Source organism: Stylophora pistillata, chromosome 8 (assembly GCF_964205215.1).
Source record: "Stylophora pistillata chromosome 8, jaStyPist1.2, whole genome shotgun sequence".
Lineage (NCBI taxonomy): Eukaryota > Metazoa > Cnidaria > Anthozoa > Scleractinia > Pocilloporidae > Stylophora > Stylophora pistillata.
The window spans coordinates 4,751,391-4,770,000 of record NC_142526.1 but is presented as its reverse complement, the minus strand read 5'-3'; the positions used below and the strand labels follow the sequence as shown (position 1 = coordinate 4,770,000).

The 18,610-nt window shown below is 36.7% G+C and overlaps 2 protein-coding genes across 8 annotated transcripts in view; both read right to left on the bottom strand.

The window, feature by feature from the left end:
- LOC111342648 (adhesion G protein-coupled receptor L4) overlaps positions 1–9,010 on the bottom strand; it is a 17,483-nt gene extending 8,473 nt beyond the window's left edge. Inside the window, exons 1-8 of one of the 5 annotated variants that reach the window (XM_088731782.1) lie at positions 8,806–9,010; positions 7,624–7,654; positions 3,421–3,504; positions 2,100–2,242; positions 1,508–1,596; positions 1,202–1,279; positions 509–683; positions 106–302 (exon numbers count right to left, since the gene is read on the bottom strand). In XM_088731782.1, the coding sequence (XP_088587908.1) occupies positions 106–302; positions 509–683; positions 1,202–1,279; positions 1,508–1,596; positions 2,100–2,242; positions 3,421–3,460 (722 nt within the window). In that variant the 5' untranslated portion in view covers positions 3,461–3,504; positions 7,624–7,654; positions 8,806–9,010. Of the gene's footprint in view, positions 1–105; positions 303–508; positions 684–1,201; positions 1,280–1,507; positions 1,597–2,099; positions 2,243–3,420; positions 7,602–7,623 lie in introns of those variants that run through there. The other 4 variants (XM_088731783.1, XM_088731785.1, XM_088731784.1 and 1 more) reach the window with 4 other exon arrangements.
- A 750-nt stretch (positions 9,011–9,760) lies between these two features.
- On the bottom strand, positions 9,761–17,168 carry LOC148724559 (uncharacterized). 3 transcript variants are annotated; one of them, XM_088731791.1, is made up of 7 exons: positions 16,838–17,162; positions 14,792–14,870; positions 13,765–13,922; positions 13,072–13,160; positions 12,505–12,582; positions 11,461–11,635; positions 9,761–10,438 (listed from the first exon to the last, which is right to left on the bottom strand). In XM_088731791.1, the coding sequence occupies exons 2-7, from the start codon at positions 14,850–14,852 to the stop codon at positions 10,205–10,207; spliced, it is 795 nt and encodes a 264-aa protein (XP_088587917.1). In that variant the 5' UTR covers positions 14,853–14,870; positions 16,838–17,162; the 3' UTR covers positions 9,761–10,204. The 3 variants fall into 3 exon arrangements, with proteins under 3 accessions (XP_088587917.1, XP_088587918.1, XP_088587919.1); XM_088731792.1 differs by having other exon boundaries at positions 13,765–13,907; positions 16,838–17,160; XM_088731793.1 differs by lacking the exon at positions 12,505–12,582 and having other exon boundaries at positions 16,838–17,168.
- Between the last annotated feature and the right edge of the window lie 1,442 nt (positions 17,169–18,610).

Below are 18,610 nucleotides of genomic sequence, written 5' to 3'. Positions count from 1 at the left end.
GACAATATCGGAATGTTACCCTTACTTTGAGATTAAAATAAAATGATAGGGAATCAGGTCTATATGAAGGATCTCTTTGATTCACGGTCTATTGATCCGTTTTACCTTGTGAGGGTGATGGTTAAAATCGTGAAAACCAGCCCCAAAATAGATAGAGAACATCCAACATAAGAAATGATTGACAATGCGTTCTGGTGACTCTCTGGGATGTCATCGCTTTTTCGCAAAAGTATCTTCGATTCAAAACGGTGTTTTCTCTTTAGAAGATCCAGATAGTTCGTCACTAGGGATTCTGGGAGCTCCTATAGGTAACAAGAAAAAATAGCTTCTTGTCACTGTGTAGCCCAGGAAGGAGTAATAAATTTTGCTTCTGAAGAATTTTGGGATTGTGCCTTGGCTAAGTGTGTATCCCGTAGAAAGCTCTAAACAGAGATAAAATGTCATTACTGACCATTATATATATACAAGAAGTACATAAATTGAAGAATGGTGAGTATGCTGTACCCACCTCGATTTGGAAAGCTGTGTTGTTCAGCAAAACTGTGGGATACAGTTGAAAATGAGCTATAATTCTGAGGTAATACCAACAGGCATTTTGTATTTTTTCTTTAAGTGCAGGTAAGTCCTTGGACGGGTTGGTCATGTTTACATCAAGTCGCATCACCATTATGAAGTAGACTCCGCTAAAACAGAAAACCAACATTTCATTATCAAAATTAAGTCTCGTAATGTGTTATCGTTTGGCTCAAGATGAAGCCTCCTTCGATATGGATCTTTACGTTTTGAGCGCAAATTGCTGGTCTTTTTCAGACCATGAGGCCATCCAGTTAAAGCTGTATACTCTAACATCAGTTTGTTTATTCTTCATACTGTTCTCGATACATTTCCTAAGATGCTGACAAGGAGAATTTGCTTAACAATCAACAGCTTGTGTGGTTGATGATCATTTCCTTTTTTCCTGTGACCTTAATGTGTGATTTAGAGATTATATTGTCAGGAGAAGCAGGATGCTTGTCACTCTTAAGGGTCAAAGAGCTAAGTGTGTGAGACAAACAATAATTCATTAATTTATTTTGTGAAAGAAGCATTAATTTTAGAATCGTATTTTACAAAGATGAATGACCACAACCTCGCTCAGTGATATGAAACGAATGCTTCTCAGAACATCGGAGGAAACTGGTCAAACAACATGCTACATCACCTTTCTTCTCTGTGTTCATGTGGTTTAAGTTCTTCTTTCTTTGTTGCATTTATAGCTTGCCCACCAAGTGAAGGCAATCTGAGCAATCAAAATTTCAAGATGAAAATGAGAAATTATAAGTCATAAGAACTATCCATCGAAATAAGGTCTGCACAGCTATGAGTTCCACGATCATATACAAAGAAGGAGAGGAGTACGTTAGACCTTTTTTGTTTTTGTCAGTAAACCATATTTCATCTAGAATTACAAATTCTGACTGAATTCACTATGTAGAGGGAAGGACACTGCATTTTGTCCCAATCTTACCTGAAGAAAATACCTTTAGTTGTCTTGTTTAAAAGCGTAGAATCCCCGAAGAGATTGACCTTGACAAAAAAGTCAAACATTTTCCAGAACTGAAATGAGAAAATTATGAATGGGAGGGTCACAGGCGCAGAATCAATTAAGAAGGAAATCAATACAGCAAAGTAAAAAAGGAAATTAGAGCAAGACTTCTCGGAACTCGTGGTTTTAGGGTATTTCAACGAGATATGACAAGTTTTAGTTCACAACGAAAATTCCTAGGAAATCTCCTTACTTTTTGGGCTAGGCGAGTTTTGAAGCAGTATGTGGTCCTGAAATTTGAGCAGAGGAACTCTCCTTTGAACTTCAGAGCAAAACTTTGTCCTAAAAGTTTGCAAAGTATCCTGATTTTTGTTAAAGCTTCTGACGACCATGAGGCTATAAGCATCACTCACATTTTGACAACCCACGTAATGAAACTTCAAGATGCAAGTGAAATGTGTGTGTGTTTGTTTTGATGCCTTCTTAATCACAATGCCTCACTCAAAATACAATGCCAAGTTTAATTTTACTTAGCATGGCTGGGCAAATAATTCACCTATCATAACCGACTTACCCCACTTTTGATATCATCTGCAAGATTTCGACAAGGCTCGCACTTCTTCGTGTCGTGCTTAAAAAACTCTTTTGTGAAGTTGTGATTTAAAATAATTCCTGATGCATGGTAATAGACAGATACATTTTCTCCATTACAAAATCCTGCAAAAGATACAACTTTGAGCCAACGTGTTATTCATATGCAACGCTGCGTGTAAATGGTCTTTTGTTAGGCCGAGGCACTCTCAGCGATTTCAATCACATTTATTTTTCTTTCTAAAATGAAATAAATTATTATACACCTATTTGCAAATGCGTTGTCATGGCGTAAAGCAAAAATAAAAATAAAAATAAAAAGAGCCATATAGGAATTTATGAGCATCTGAAAATATCCTCTGGCTAAATGCCCGGCAGCTGAACTAGTTTCATTGAATTTCCACTAGAAAAACAATTCTGTCAAACTTCTTGAGTGTTTAAGATGTTGTCTATAGACTTCAAGCAATTAAAAAATTGAAAAAATCTACATGCTAATGTTGTATTATGTTACTTGGCTCTTTTTTTTTAATTTTTTTTTTTATTTTTGTCTTACAGTGTTACTGCATAAGGTGTAAATCTGTCTTCTCACTTTGCTAATCCCAGCAGTTTGCAGGATACATGTCAAATATGAACCTAATAATGAACAGCCCACCATCGAGTCTTTGTAGCTATTACACAATCCACGCCAGCAAAACATATTAAGTTAAACCGGATTTAACTGAGAAGAAAGTCAGAAGCAAGATCTGAAAAATAGCCTGGAGTTTTCCATGGGCCAAAAATCGTTGACTGAAAATTGTATACAACGTGTAGTCGTGAATCACATACTCCGAAAAATATATTCTCCTGAAATCACTTGCCACGTACTAGATTTTACTATTACAAGACTATTGAAAGGTCATGATAAACAGAATTGTGGTCACAGTCAAATATTGTCAAGCATTGTGTATTGCTATTGAACCAGCTACAGCAGGAATTGTCCCTTACAAAGTATTTTGAGTTCAAATCGCACCTTACAACTTTTTTTACCATTGTTTCTAACATTTTGATGTGTAATTTACAGTGATTCGCGGAACAAATTTTTTACAGTTGATATTTTAAAGGTCTGGATCGAGTGTGTCGTTTCTTCTGTATTACGTAATACTACGCTAATCGGTTTTCCCTTTCTAAGCAATGTTTTTGCATCGTAAAAATCCTTCCCTTTAACTGAGAAACAATTAGTCAAATCGAAACGACTTGAAAACAAGCAAGATACATTCTTGTATATAGCATGTCCTGCCCTTGATAAATCGTGCAATCACACTTACCTATATGCAGTCCAATTAGAATTCCAATTGTGAAATGCATCACTGACGAATCCAGTAAATCTTCTTAAAAAGTCTTAAGGCTTTCTAAAAAAAGAAGAAGCATTCTCGTTTGTAAAAGATAACTACTCTAAAAGTGCTAAATAAGAAAGTTTAAAAATATCAGTTTGTGAATTTCTATATAATTTTGTATTTTATAGTTACTGTAATTTCATTTTCCACAAATTTTATCAACACCCTGGTACAATTCCAAACCACTACGTAAAGTACTGTACTAGATGCGACACAAAGGAAGAAAATCGAGTTATTTCGCTAGAAATTCAGTGTTAGTAGATCGAAATTAATTCAAGATGACTAAGTTTTTGGAATGAGATCATTTTCCATTCCTTACAATGAAACTCCATCCAAAGTATTGTGCACCGATCTTGTTGCAGTCCACAGAAACGATGAAATCATGCATTTAAATCATAGAAATTCAATGTGAGCAGGTCCTACATTATGCTGAAGAAACTGCTAGAATCTCCAAGTGGACAATAGTTAAAGCGATGCAAACATACCTCAGTAAACTCTCATAAAACTATCATGAGCGACATGGCTTTTGCAAGCCTCTTTCTTGTTACACTCAACCATCACCAGGTTACGTAAATATTGAGTCACTTCAAAGGTGTGAGCGAGTTTTGGAACAAGTAAGGCACTTTAATCATATGCTTTTGATTTTCAATCCTTATTTTACTAAAGTACTGAGCTTTGGTGTACTGGATGTCAAACTTGGGTTGAAATTTAATGAACTGAAACTGATAATAGAACTTGAGTAATACACGTCCTATCTTAGTACTATCTATTGACACTTTTATTTTCCCTCTGTGAATGTTCCGCACTTACTTAACTTTTAGAGCTTCGCTGAGATAAAATTCTTAAGGAAAAGTAAACCATCTTTTTCCAAGAAATAACTGTCAACACCTTTCAAACCAAGCGAGTTTTCTACAATTTAGGTTAACTGTTAATGGGAGGAGTTAAATTCATTACTTTTTCAATGTCAACATTAACTGCCCGTTTACGCTGAATATCGAGTGTGCAACATTATTCGTTCAATTTTAAGCTCTCGAAATGAAACTTTTAAACCTTTTGTAGTGGTTTAATTTTACTACACCTCTTTAAACAGTATTTTAAGTAGTACGCTTAATATCAACTGCCCCTTCTGCCAAGAAATAAAAAATGAACGAAGGGCAGATCGCGTCATTAGAGAAGAAAATATGGTAAAACAACAAATATTACCTTGCTATCGAAATTTGTTCTGGCTCGGCTTCAAGTCTCACCCAAAAGGCAAACTTTGACGAGTAGGCTTCGTTTTTGACTCAGTTAAAGAGAATCAATTTAATAATAAAGAAGACTCTGCCAAATCATAGCTGTAGAGACAGAGAAACGTTTTAAAAGTAAACTACCGCAATTGCTGATAGAGGCTCTAAATGAAAGCGCGGGTATGACATAGAAATTGACATCTGTCGATATCTTTAGTCACCTGGCTTACACAAATGAATATAAAATGAACTTCCAATAAAAACACAAAACACTGTACATACAGCAACATAATATGTTATGACATGATCAGCGACATTGTCACTAAAAAGACAAAATGACGAAATCCTCCCTTTATCTGTTCTAAACGATAAAATTGACTATCTGAGAAAACGTCTCATAAAGAACAGCATCATATATTCTTTTGTAATTTGTATCTTGTTTGCGACGTTGAACGACGGGGTGTGAAAATTCGAATTTCGAATAATTATTTTGAACTTACGCTAGAGCGGGTGAAGATGTCTCAAGATTTGCTTACTTTTAATAAAATCTTAGAATTTAGCACTGTCAAAATAAAATCACTGATAAAGCAACAATTATTCATTGCTCGCGCATGATTGTATCAGTTAGGGAAGAACTTGATTGGAAATTCATTAGTTTAGAGAAACAGTGGCTTGAATCAAAAATGACTCCAGATTTCCTTTTATGTTGTAAGCACTATGGCGCATGAACTGAAAAATTAGACGTTAAGCAAGTTTTTACCTCAGGTTTGAAGCAGTCTGAGATAGTTTAAGCCTTTCGAAATCCCCCAGACCGAACCTCCTAAATCAGATATGTAAGTAACACAGATTTTCTCATCATTATCAGCATTTTGACAAAACGCAAGTGAAATTATTTCCTACTTTCACGAGAAAACCATTTGATTACCTTTTAATATCGTGGGTGACAAATTACGTTCACAACCGTAATTGTTTTTACTGGTTTATTCTATCGAAAACCGAGAACATGTAGAGGAATATAGTTTTTGTTTAAAGCATACATTACTGTTAAAGTTCGTAATTTCTGAGTTCCTTCACAAAAAATACCTTTCGAATTCTTCGTGCATGTTAATAATTTTCGGCCGCTTCTTTTAATTTCGTAACTTCTTCAAGGATATCAACAAGAATGAGTTCTTGCCAAGTGGAATAAATATCGCTGTATTCAGTCGAAAAAGGGAAGTTTATTTTACATTGGAGTTCATAATTCATAATTATAAGAGCCTGATAGCGTTTTTGCTTTCTTGTTTTTTTTGTTTGTTTTGTTTTTGCTTTTCTTTTTTGACACTAGTAGCACCACTGAGTTATGCTACCAACATCTAATCACAAATAAAACTCTTTTCATTGTACTTCCAGCAAACTTGGTGCAGGTTTTTTTTTGTTTTGTTTTTTTGTTTTGTTTTGTTTTTTTTAATTGCAAACAGAAGTGTAATGGAAGAAAAAACCCAAGTCACGAAGAAGAAAAAATTAAATAGCAGACAATGTGTGGGCCTCATCCATCAAGATATTGAAATCGTCAGTTTTTCTTGTATCATTGTGTAAATTTTTTTTACCCTTTACGTCTCAGTATGCTATTTAACATTTTGGCGCAGATTTCTGAAAGAACTGCATATATTTTTCGCTCAAACATCCGAGCGGGCCGGAATCCTAAATCCTCGAATTTGATTGGCTAATAACTCACTCATGACCAGCTGGTCCAGCTTTTTACGATAAGGCTCACGGGCCTGAATTTTTCCTCCCTGTCGCGATTACGGCTACTATTAATGTTGCAAAGTTAGTTGAAAACAACCTCGCATAGTGAAATATAATTGTTATCGAAAATGGACCCGGTCAAGAGGGCTAGAAATCATGCTCACGTTAATTTCTTTGTTCTTAGGTAGGGTAAGGTAAACTTTATTTGATAAGTAGGTTAAGATTGTTTGGCAGCCGAAGGGCTGATGTGGACCTACTATACACAATCAAAATTTGACAAACACAAAAGATATTAAGCACACAGGAAGTTAGTTTTCCCACTTCAAAAAGAATATATCCAAGAAAAAAAAGTTATTTACAGGTTTAGGACAGTCCGTATGGGAAAAACTATGCCCTTGGTCTTGAATACTCAAGCCCTAAGGCACAGTTTGTTTCTCATACGGATCTCCCGCCCGGTAGATAATATATATGAACGTGACTGTGATAAGGTACTGCAGAATATATATATCTTATTAGACGTTTTGTTGTGTAGTATCGCTGAGTATTTTTACGAGTTGTGTCGTATTTTGACGAGCCCGTAGGGCGAGTCAAAATACAAATAACGAGTAAAAATACTCAGCGATACTACACAACAAAACGTCTAATAAGTTATTTATTATAAAACACGCCAAACTATTGTTTCAGGGAGTGCGTGACAGAAGTTTGCGAAGCGGAGCGGAATTGGCGCGTTGTTGTGTTGCTGTTTTTATTTTCTTCATTAAATGAAGAAATTTTCTGGTCGTCAAGCTTTTTTTCTTCGTTCGATTCATCAATTGAACTTATATCTATATTTGCCAGCCATTCTGACTCTTCGTCGTCGGAAATATGATTCAAATTGTCCGCCACTTTTTTTTTTTTTTTCGTAACTACAACCAATTCTTCGATTGCGCGATGCGAGGAAACCCGTTTAACCGGTACTCTACAATAGACGAGTACAAATACCGCGTGATATTTGTTCTTGTCTGTGGTGTTATTTGTACTCATCTAGGTGTAGTTGGATAATAAAGATTCATACCTCAGGTGACACACAATATGCCAGGAGAAACATTAATACTATAGATTTGTTTTAAAAAGATACAGCCTCAAGCTTCAATCAAACCTCGTGCTGTAAATATTAATTTACAAATTAAAATTTACCTCTTACCCTGTTTGACTGTTTGTTGTTTTGAAGGAAGCTAAAAAACAACAGCAACAACAACAAAAATAACTTCAGCATCACTGGTGGGGTGCGTTTTTTTAACCGGCTTGCCCGTGAGAGGTTATCAGTTATTGCGTGCAGCTAAAAATTTTTAACGTTCACTTGCATGTGTGTTTGATGATGAAATCTGAAGAAGACAGATCACGCTATACTATAAAATTATTTACCGGTAAACTCTGGAAAAAGCGACAGTTGATGAAGCTCACTTCGCTTTGTTTTAGCCCTTTTCCTTTGTTGGGTTTAAGGAAAACCACTTCTACAGTGTATATTTGGAATATTACACTATTCAAAAGGAAAAAAAAGCAACTTATACTTGTTTCCTGCCATTACTTGTAATCTGACGTTCTCAAAAATCGGCAAAAAAGAACATAATTTGCGCCAGAATAAATTCTTGCGTTTAATTCATTTTAAGTTCAGAGATAGCTAGGAAAAAGATGAACATCAAAACCAAATTGTGGCATTAATCAAGTCGAGGACACTTCGGATCCTTTTCAGATATAAATTTAACACTGTAGACAATTTTTATCAAAAGCTCCTTTTAATGCTTTTATCTCAATTGCTAGATCGCCAACTCGAACGAATTTATTATTTTTTTCAAAACTTAAATCAGAGATCTGGTGCGTGCCTGTCCTTAAACCAGTTCGTGACTTGAATCAGCGCCAAAATTTTAAATTTGCTTTTTTCGTCGATCACGTTTTGGTGTACACCAAGCTGAATTGATACGAAATACTGAGAGTATCAGGAACTGAGATATCATGTAATAGGCTGAAAATAATGATAACTGTTTAAATTTACCTACCTATTTCTTTAGTATTTCCGTTTTAATTTTGCAGTCCTTGTCAAGGCTCCGGAGTTGTAGTAGCCGTGAGAACATATTTATTGCACTCCTCATCACCTTAATATTCTAGAATCCTCACTACTAATTTTCCCTTCATTGCGTTATGGCAAAATTCTCCCCCTCCCCCCCAAACAACCTTAATCCAGACATCCACTGTTTTAGACTCTTCAACTACGAGCAACTGTGAAAATCACGCCGGAGAAAAAAAAATTCCAAGTCGTAAGCTAGTCCACTAAAAAATTTAACAAGGGCCGTACAGAAAGACAGCTGCAAAAACTGCAACCACTTACCTTTTCAAAAAACACCAAGTGCGATATTATTTCTCACACTTTTTCCATGTACTTCACCTCATAAGTAAGAAAGATTCAATTTTTCAAATAAATTTCTTGATTCAAGTTCTCTAACCGTTTTTTTTTTCTGTTAACCTTAGCTAAACGTAATCGAAATGATAGATATACGGCCAGTAAATTAGAGAGAAGAAAATATTCCGTGGCAGCTACTACATATGCAAGCAGCTGGACACATACATCTCTGTTTGACTGTCAAAACCTCAAAGATTCTCAATATGCGATTGGCCGAGTGAACTTTCTCAGCGAAAGTGCAATCTAGTGCCTACTCTGCCGATGACAATTATTCAATTTCTTTTAAGTTGCAAGATGCTTGCGGCTGTTTATAGATTACTTAGAGCAAGTGACATGCGTATACGGTCTCTCTGGCGTAAAACTTTCATATTTATGTTACACCTACCACTTATTCCTGAGTTTGAGGTGAATAATTTAAGGTGCAGACCGAGGTTTTCCCGCTCGAATCTATGGCCTAGGCGCGCGCGGGTTAGGGTCTCATAGCATGTAGTTCTCTGCATTATGGGACTCGTTACCCAACAGCAGTCCTTGCACACCCCGACTGTTCAGGTGCCCCGTTAGGCGGGGAGCGCTTCCGGGGGGCCAGGTTCGATTCCTGGGCGATTTTGGCGTACTGGTGTACCCTCCTTCAGGCGTTACTCGGCGGAACCATTGCACTCCGGTTCCGTTAAGTATATATGTCGTCCGGCCGTTGCAGCACTGACCATTGCACTAATGGGTCCGTGGCCGGGGGCGCCTGAAAAACAAAAAAAATCTATGGCCTAGGCAAGAAGGGCGCGCAGGCCTTAGATCCGTGCAGATCTTTTTTAGGTACATCAAAAGTTGCGAGTTGTCGATGTTGAGGGTCCTGAGCGAGACGAGGAAGGCAACAGCATCGAGAACATTGTGAAACAAAGAGATTTAATGAGATGATCAGTGGCTATGTACGTGTTTGTCAAAACTCTGTGGATTTTCTTGGTCATGATCATTATCAATACAGCAACGCGAAATCACTTAAGTTTCCCAATTATGTTAATTATTTCGTTCGACTTATGGAGAACCCATGCTATTTGCGGCGCTTCTTTCTGGGCGTTGTGCGATTTCTGGATCTATATAATCGCCATCTTGGAGTAGCAGACCATGTGCCTCGATTTCAAGTAATAGCTTTGAATGCTGCCCACTAAGTTCACTTGATAATTTTTACATGTTTAACGGAATTACAGTAGCCTGTTAATCATTGAGGGGCTGCAAATTTTGAGATTTTATCACTGCTACTGAAAAATCATTACTTTTCTAGCTTTTCAAAAGCTTTTTTGTGGTTCATTTTATGTAGAAATGACTGAGAATTTTAGACTATCACAAAAATAGCCAAAACCATCGCAAAAGTAAACGAAATGCATTCCATGATAGTTGATTGGACAGCGGTGTGACCGGAATTGTTCCCACAATTATTATTGTTGTTGTTGTTGTTATTATTGTTGTTGTTGTTATTATTGTTGTTGTTGTTGACACTATCATCATTCCTGTCTTTATCGGTCCTCAAAAGCTGCAAGTAGCCAGAGACTTGGTTTCCGGGAATTTCCTGAGGGAATGAAAGATGACTTTTTAAATCCTTGACAAGGTGTAAATGATTTAAGAGGTGCACAAACTTATTGTCGCATACTTGGATGATTATATTCTTTTTCCAAAAATTCTAACTTTAGCGAAATATCTCGAATTATGACCCCAAACCCAAGTGATTCACCCTTATTGTCACTTTACATGTATGAATCTAGCATTTAAAATTACGCGTAAAAACATTTTAAACTTTATTTCACAAGTTGTTATTTGCATTTGCAACGGGAAAGGACTACTGGCTATTTCTCTCTTCTTCGATTGTATTTATTTGTCGTCATGACTAAGCCTATTTTATTTCAACAGTTTTTGTAAGTTTATCAGCCACTATCCACAAGTTGGCATAGCTACTGATAGTCACGACTTCATCATATTCTTCATTAAGATATCACTTTTAATTTACAGCAGCGACCACGAACCTTACCTGGAATTAAAATTTAACTTCGTTCAACAAAACTGTGGGATAAAGTTGAACATGCACTAACATTCTGAGATACTACAAGCAGACGTTTGGTATTTGGCCTATTTCATCCACATTTGTATTTTTAAATTTTTTTAAATTTACTATTTAGTTTTTAATCTAAGAACAATGCCTTGATTACAATAAAACACTTGCACTACACCATTTATATTAAACAAAGTTAGATTAATAACTGGAAAAAAATCAATAAAGTTAACATGGCAACATAGAGAATGAACGACAGGTTAAATGGATATGAAGCTGCTAAAAATACATAAGTATGTTTAAATTTATTTAAATTTTTTGTGGAATTGTTTGTTTTTTTCCTACCTCCGCCTCTCTTAGGCCTGTTCTTTTCAAAATGCTTTGATAGCTTATTTGTTTCACTGGAGATTTGGAGCTCAATTTTTTAAATACTTCTAGTCAGAACAATGAAACCTTGAAACGTTGGAAAATTGTTTTGGCACCTTTTAGAGTAATATAATATTTTGCCAGTAACAAGATATGATTAGTCAATATGGTGTTCCCACCTCGAAACTGAAAGCTGTGTTGTTCAGCAAAACTGTGGGATACAGTTGATAATGAGCTATCATTCTGAGGTACTGCCAACAGGCATTTTGTATCCTTTCTTTTAGTACAGGAAAATCCTGGGACGGGTTGGTCATGTTTACATCAAGTCGCATCACCATTATGAAGTAGACTCCGCTAAAACAGAAAACCAACATTTCCCATTTATCAAAATTACGTCTCGTAAGGTGTTATCGTTTGGCTCAAGATGAAGCCTCCTTCGATGTGGATCTTTACGTTTTGAGCGCAAAATGATGGTCTTCTTCAGGCCATGAGGTCATCTAGTTACACTCTACACGCTATTATCAGCTTGCTTATTCTCCATACTGTTCACCATACATTTCTTCAAATGCTGACAAGGAGAATTTGTTTAACAATCAAAAGCTTGTGTTGTTGGTGATAATTTCCTTTATTCTCGTAACCTTAATGTGAATCGGTGATATTGTAAAAGAGAAGCAGGATACAAGTCACTCTTTGGGGTGAAAGGGCTAAGCTTGTGAGACAAACAATAATTTATTGATTTATTTTGTGAAAGAAGCATTTGTGTAGGTAATCGCATGGGGCTGAGTAAAATTAAGGATTAATATCACGCGTGTTTTCGCAGTTTTTGCAACTTCCGAAAACACAAGTGATATTAATCCTTAATTTTACGAGGTACCATGTGATTACTTGTTTATAATATAAGGGGCAAAATGTTTTCTTACTAATCTCTCGCAAAACGGGACGCCATTGTTACAAAACAAACAGAAATTTCTTTACCTTGGCAGCCGTTGCTAAGCGATTTTCAGCCAATAATTTTCAAGTAATTTTGCCCGGGGCAAATACAAAAATTAAGAAAAAAATTCCCTCTGTCTTGACCGATCACAATTCAGTAATTTTTTCCCTTATATGACAAATGTTTAGAATCATATTTTACAAAGATGAATGATCACAACCTTGCTTAGTGATATGAAACAAATACCTCTCAAAAGATTAAAGGAAATTGGTGAAACAACAGGGTTCATTACCTTTCTTCTCTGCGCTCGTCAGGTTCAAGTTTTTCTTTCTTTGTTGTATTTATAGCTTGCCCACCAAGTGAAGGAAGTCTGAGCGATCAAAATTTCGAGATGATAATTGAGAAATTTTAAGACACAGGAACCATCTTTCTGAATACTTGAAGGTCTACACAGCTACGCCTCTTACGATCATATACGAAGGAGGAGAGAAGTACGTTTAAAGAATATTTTGGGTTTTAGGTCAGTAAACCCTATTCCATCTAGAAATCCAAAGTCTGACCAAACTTACAATGTTAAAGGATCCCTTCCAACCACAATACATTGCGCGCACGATATGTGAAATCCGCCATTTTCTCTGCCATCCGGTATTGGACAAGTCGTGAAGTGGAAAGAAATCCTCGTTCATCCGAGTACATTTGCCTCACTGAGGTCTTGAATTTCCTCAATCGCGTTCCAAATTTATTGTTCTTTCTATTTGACTAGTTATTTCTTAATTATTTTTTCTGTTTGGGCGCGCAGGGTATTGTGGTTGGAAGGGATCCTTTAAGGGACGTAAACTGTATTTTGTCCCAGTCTTACCTGAAGAAAATACCTTGAGATGTCTTCTTTAGAAGCGTAGAATCCCCGAAGAGATTGACTTTGACAAAGAAGTCAAACATTTTCCAGAACTGAAATGAGAAAATTATGGATGGGAAGGTCGCAAGCGTAAAATTAATTAAGAAGGAAATCAATACGGCAATGTGAAAAATAAATTAAAGCAAGACCTCTCAGAATACGTGGTTTTAGTGTCTTTCGGCGAAAAAGGACGAGCTTTAGTTCATAGGAAAAATTCCGAGGAAATTTCCTTACTGTGTGGAGTGAGCGAATTTTGAAGCGGTATTTGGTCCTGAAATTTGAACAAGGGAATGCTCCTTTGAGCTTCAGAGCAAAAATTTGTCCTGGCAGTTCACAAAGTATCCCGTTTTTCTTTTTTTTTTTAAGCTTCTAACGACCATGAGGCTATAAGCACCGCTCACATTGGGACAACCTACACAATCAATCAATCAATCAATCAATCAACTTTATTTAACGAGAGTAACACGGGACAGTACTTCAACTGAGTAACTAGTGGCCCTCAAAACTTCAGGTTCCCTTCAATGAAACTTCAGGTTGCATGTAAAATTGTATGTTTGTTTTGATGCCTTCTCAATCGCAATGCCTTACTTATAATACAATGCCAAGTTTAATTTTATCTCACATAGATGGGCAAATAATTCACTTATCATAAATTACCCCGCTTTTGATATCATCAGCAAGATTTCGACAAGGTTCGCAATCCTTCGCGTCGTGTTTAAAAAACTCTCTTGTGAAGTTGTGACTTAAAATAATTCCTGATGCACGGTAATGGACAGATACGTTTTCTCCGCTACAAAACCCTGCAATAGATACAACTTTGAGGCAACGTGTTATTTAATGCAGTGCAACGTATAAGGGGTCTGTTAATAAGCTGAGGCATCTCAGCGATTTCAATCGATCACATTCTGATGTTTGATATACTTGACGTCGTTCTTGAAATAAATTAATATCACTACGTATTTGCAAATGCGTTGTAGTAGAAGAGAGCAAAGAGGAAAATTTATACTCATATGAAACTATCCTCTGGCTTACTTCCCGGACGCTGAATTTCCATGAGAAACACAATTCTTTCAAACTTCTTAAGTGTTTAAGATGTTGTTTATAAACTTCAAGCGATTGAAAACAAATTGAAAAAATCTACATGCTAATGTTGTATTCTTATGCTACAGAATCCTGTTGTAATTTCGACATAACGGAGAGTCGACAGAAGAAGTATTACACACTGTATTTCCTCCAAGACCACCCCTCTCCCCCGAACAAGCACCCGCTCCCTAAGCCATAATGTCAAACAAGCGCCCCTCTACCTCAAACTACAGATGAATCGGTAGAGAAAAGAGCCCGATTCGTTATAATATCAATCTTGGAGATATGTAGGTTACCCGAAAGGACAACAAGCCTATCAAGGATGTTTTGAAAGACAGATGTTTGCTCACGACCCATAGTTGTGGGTTAATTAACCAAAAACAGTTTCTCTCTCCTTACTTTTTTCTTTCACAGTGTACGTTCCGATTACTTAATTTACAGGATATAGCGAATAACTCGCGAATAAACTCATCATTTTTTCGACTGATGTCAGGCCAATGTAACGATCAGAATACACGATAAAAAATACAAATTAAACAGAGCAGCCAATAGCTCTTTTGATATTAGTGTAAGAATCTCTCCGTCTGTTTTGAGCACATACCTATGAGCAGGGAAACGGAAAGGAGAAGTTTGAAATGTAGTCCCCGCAACGTCCTCATCATCTGCTGCCACACTGAAGTCTAAAACACAGACACATTAGAGACCTAGCTCAAAATATCCAACAATTCTAAGGGTGGAGAACAAGTTCCTTAAAATGAAGGAGGCTATGAAATACCATTTTAATAGGAAAGAAACACCCAGTAGAGGCAACGATAAACCAAGGATGAACGAAAGAAGCTTAGCTAATTATAAGTTTGTAGATAATTGTATTAATCATAAACTTGAAACTGATTTAAGCTAAAATTCTTTAAGATATGAAAACTCCATGTCTTCTGGCTGACCGTTCAAATGCACGCAAGCGTCTATATCACAACATGCTTTCATTTCAATGTATAACGGCAGAGAAGAATCTTAGACTAAGTGGCCGACATGTTGGTATGTTGGAGTCCTAATCTGGTGGTCAAGGCTGAGCCATTTAGCAACGTAACCAAGGAAACACCTTCACACTGGATAAGACGTGCGTATTCAAAGGACAAAATACCTCTTGGTAATCGAGTTAGAAATCCGCGCGCTAAGTTTCGGACTAAGTTTACACCCACCGCTTTGAAGATGAAAAAATGACCTCCGAGCCTAGCCCGAGAAGATGTCATTTCAAGAGCTAAATTTATCACATCTCATCTGTGTGTCTAACGGGCTCAGGAAACTATTTCAACAAACGCGTACGCAGAAGGGTTTCAAAGAAGTGAATGAGGCACATTTCGAAAGAAAAACAAATGAATTTGAAATCCCAGCTTTCTTAGTCGTCGCCTCGTTTCAAAATATATAAAAGAAGGAAATTTAAAGAAAACTAAGAATTATCTATATATGGCAAATACAGCACACATAAAATATCTAAAACTATCAGCGGGGATAAGATCGACCCCTAATGTTTCTGACACCGATGTCGAAGTTGGTCGCACTAAAAAGTGTCAACCACTAAACTCGGTACTTGACTGGCTTCATCTCTAGAAATTTTATGCTACAAGCTTGAAATGAAACGTATGTAAAGTAATTTTTCTGCAAATTTCCAAAAATGAGGGGTACAAGCGATTATTGGAATGAATAGTAGAGAGAAGCCTGTTGATATATACAATAAAAGCGCGCAACCTGACGAAGAGGCGAATTAACTGCAATGAAGATTGCGATGATAGGTAGGAAAAGATGATCCGATGATTTTGGAATTCATTTGACGGATTTTTCGTTTTTATATTTTCAAACTGACTTCAAATAAACACTTTCTTGATCCGCCTAAATTTAACACATATTAACTTTCTAGGTTATACAAGGTCGCTTGTTAGCTTATTTTATTTACATTCTCTATCTGTCAACAGATTTAACCTTTCAGCGACAGGTAAGGATAGACATTAGAGCAAAGAAAAATACTGCAGACAATGAGAGTGGGCAAATTAAATTTGTTTTGGAATATTCCCAGCTACATTCATCGGATTAATTTGCCCTTGTGTAAAAATTCATGAGAGCACCAGACAAAGTTTTGAGTCAGAAGAGTTTACTTAACATGTTTTTGAGTCTAATTTTGACAAACAAGCTCTTCTTCTTGTTGATATTTGTTCGCAAGAAGTTACAAATTTTGAAGGAAAATTGCTTTTATTGCGATGGGACGGTTTTAAATCTAGCCTTGAAGCATGACCACAAAAGGAAATATATATCCCAACTGTCCCAGTTATTAGTCGCAGTTATAGTTTCTGTACCACCACTCTATTTACAATATTGCAAAAAAGGAATCATTGACCTTATCAGTTCAGATTTATTTGGTTCTCTTGCTGATTGGCAGAAAACATATATCTAACGTATATGAAAGGAACCTCTTCCACAGTTGAACTTCCTAATACTATAAACCTAGAGTATTGTACGGTGTCCCATATCGTTAAACGAGTTTTCTGTGGCTTATTCTGACGTACGAATCTACGCAAGGAGGCTCCAATCTCATCAATTTGTCTTATGCTCACGGAATCAACGTATAACACTCTATCTTTAAACTTCTACTAACCTGTATGATAGATATCTTTAAGAGTTCAGTGGTTCGAATCCCGTACAGGCCTGATCTTTTTTCTCTCTATTTTTTAGGTCTGATTTTCGCTATTACATAAATAGCGTTCTCTACTGCGAGGATCGTGCAACATAGATATCTTAAAGCAGCCAAAACGAACCAAATTTATGCAAGTCGAGCTCGCGGGCAATGTGTTTTGGACCACGAAGCAGAGGAACAAGCCAACGCAAGTAGCGATTACCTGATGTGTACCTTACAGGGTGTTGATACGACCGATGATTGATACTTACGTAATTAGAGCGGCTTTAAAACTACACAACATGACAGAAGTCTGAAGTTGTATCGAAGAGATGGGACAACAGGGGGCAAATAGCTTGAGCAAACTGGCTGAGCGAAGGGTACCAGGGCTCAGTTGTTCACGGCGCTAACCCAGGGTTACGTTTTAATCGGGATTCTTTATTCCTTTGTTCAACAGCCTTTCTCAGATATTTTTCTCGATTCTTTGAAAGACATCCAGTCATCAAATAACAATTTTATTTAGAAATAATTTCCATAAAATCCTCTACAATACAAAATATTAAAAGCGTAAGAAACGATCCAAAATAACTCACTTTCGGTTCACATCTACTCCTTTTTTTTGTTTTGTTTTCGTCAAAGCGTCTGGAAAACTATAAATAACGGAGTCAAATCTGAACAGATTCAGAGTCTAATAATCTGATAAGTAAAAGCATACCTAAAACTATACAGAAAAGAGAAAGGTGAATGGCAAATCTAGAACCCTATAAACAAGGCTGCTAAAAATCATTAAACAATGTCAATGGCTCCCTCGACGGCTGCGATTTCAACGTCACAAGTCATCAAATTGTTAACAAAAATAATTGTAATGAATTTTCTTTTAAAGCTTTCAGATCTTAAATCTGATTTCCCACTAACCCTGGGTTATCTTAACCAGCTTCGAACGACCCAGCACAGGAGTCTTGGGTGAAGATAACTTCTTCTTTAATGATTTGTTGTTACGACGTCTGCTGACTCCACCTATGCGACTCTAACTTCCATTTCTATCGCCAAATGATCAACGCTTATATTCTACTTGGTAGTGTTTTCTTAACCTTGTGAGCTGACATCACGCCTACTGCGGGTTAACCGGAAAAAAAGAGTTATCAGTTGAATCCTTTGAAAGATGATAATTATGGCACATTTTGCACAACTTTTGCTATTTTGTCTCTACATTTGCAAAAAATTTTGCATTTACTTTCAAAAGGATTCATTTTGTTATCTTTCTGTGGGATCATTCCTTTATGTTCTAGGAGAAAAGGGAGCGAAATCATATGTTAATTTTTCCGTTTGTGTTTGGTAGGACAAAGCGCCGGTGTGTCTAACGAATGGTGCTGGTGAATCAGAATAGTTTTAGGCGCGAAAAACCCGTGCAGTTAGATACGGGCCAATCAGGAAAGAGCTCAGTAACCCACGCGTACAAGTTTTAAATCGACGCACTGTTTGAAATTATCATAAACCTTCTATAAATTCTACTTCAACGAATAACTGGCCACAAGTTTTGCTCTTACACAGTATTTCGTTCGTTGGAAGTCTTCTCTCGTTTTGTCAAACTTAAGCGACGCGATACGTATCATTTCTCGCAACGGACTTAAGTAAGACGGGTAAGTGTTTGTCCACGTTAATGTACGCAAGTGACTTTGTAAACTAATCCTCAAAGAAAGCCTAGCCATGCACAATTTTAAGAGAGGTAGGTCGATGCGTCGTTTCATAAAATCC

Excerpts from the sequence above, each read along its gene's own strand:
- LOC148724559 (XM_088731791.1), bottom strand. The coding sequence starts at position 14,852 with ATGATGAGGACGTTGCGGGGACTACATTTCAAACTTCTCCTTTCCGTT. Across the intron at positions 13,923-14,791 it reads TTCCGTTTCCCTGCTCATAG|TTGTATCTATTGCAGGGTTT; the intron begins GTATGTGCTCAA and ends GTTGCCTCAAAG. Across the intron at positions 11,636-12,504 it reads GACGAGCGCAGAGAAGAAAG|CGGAGTCTACTTCATAATGG; the intron begins GTAATGAACCCT and ends TTTCTGTTTTAG.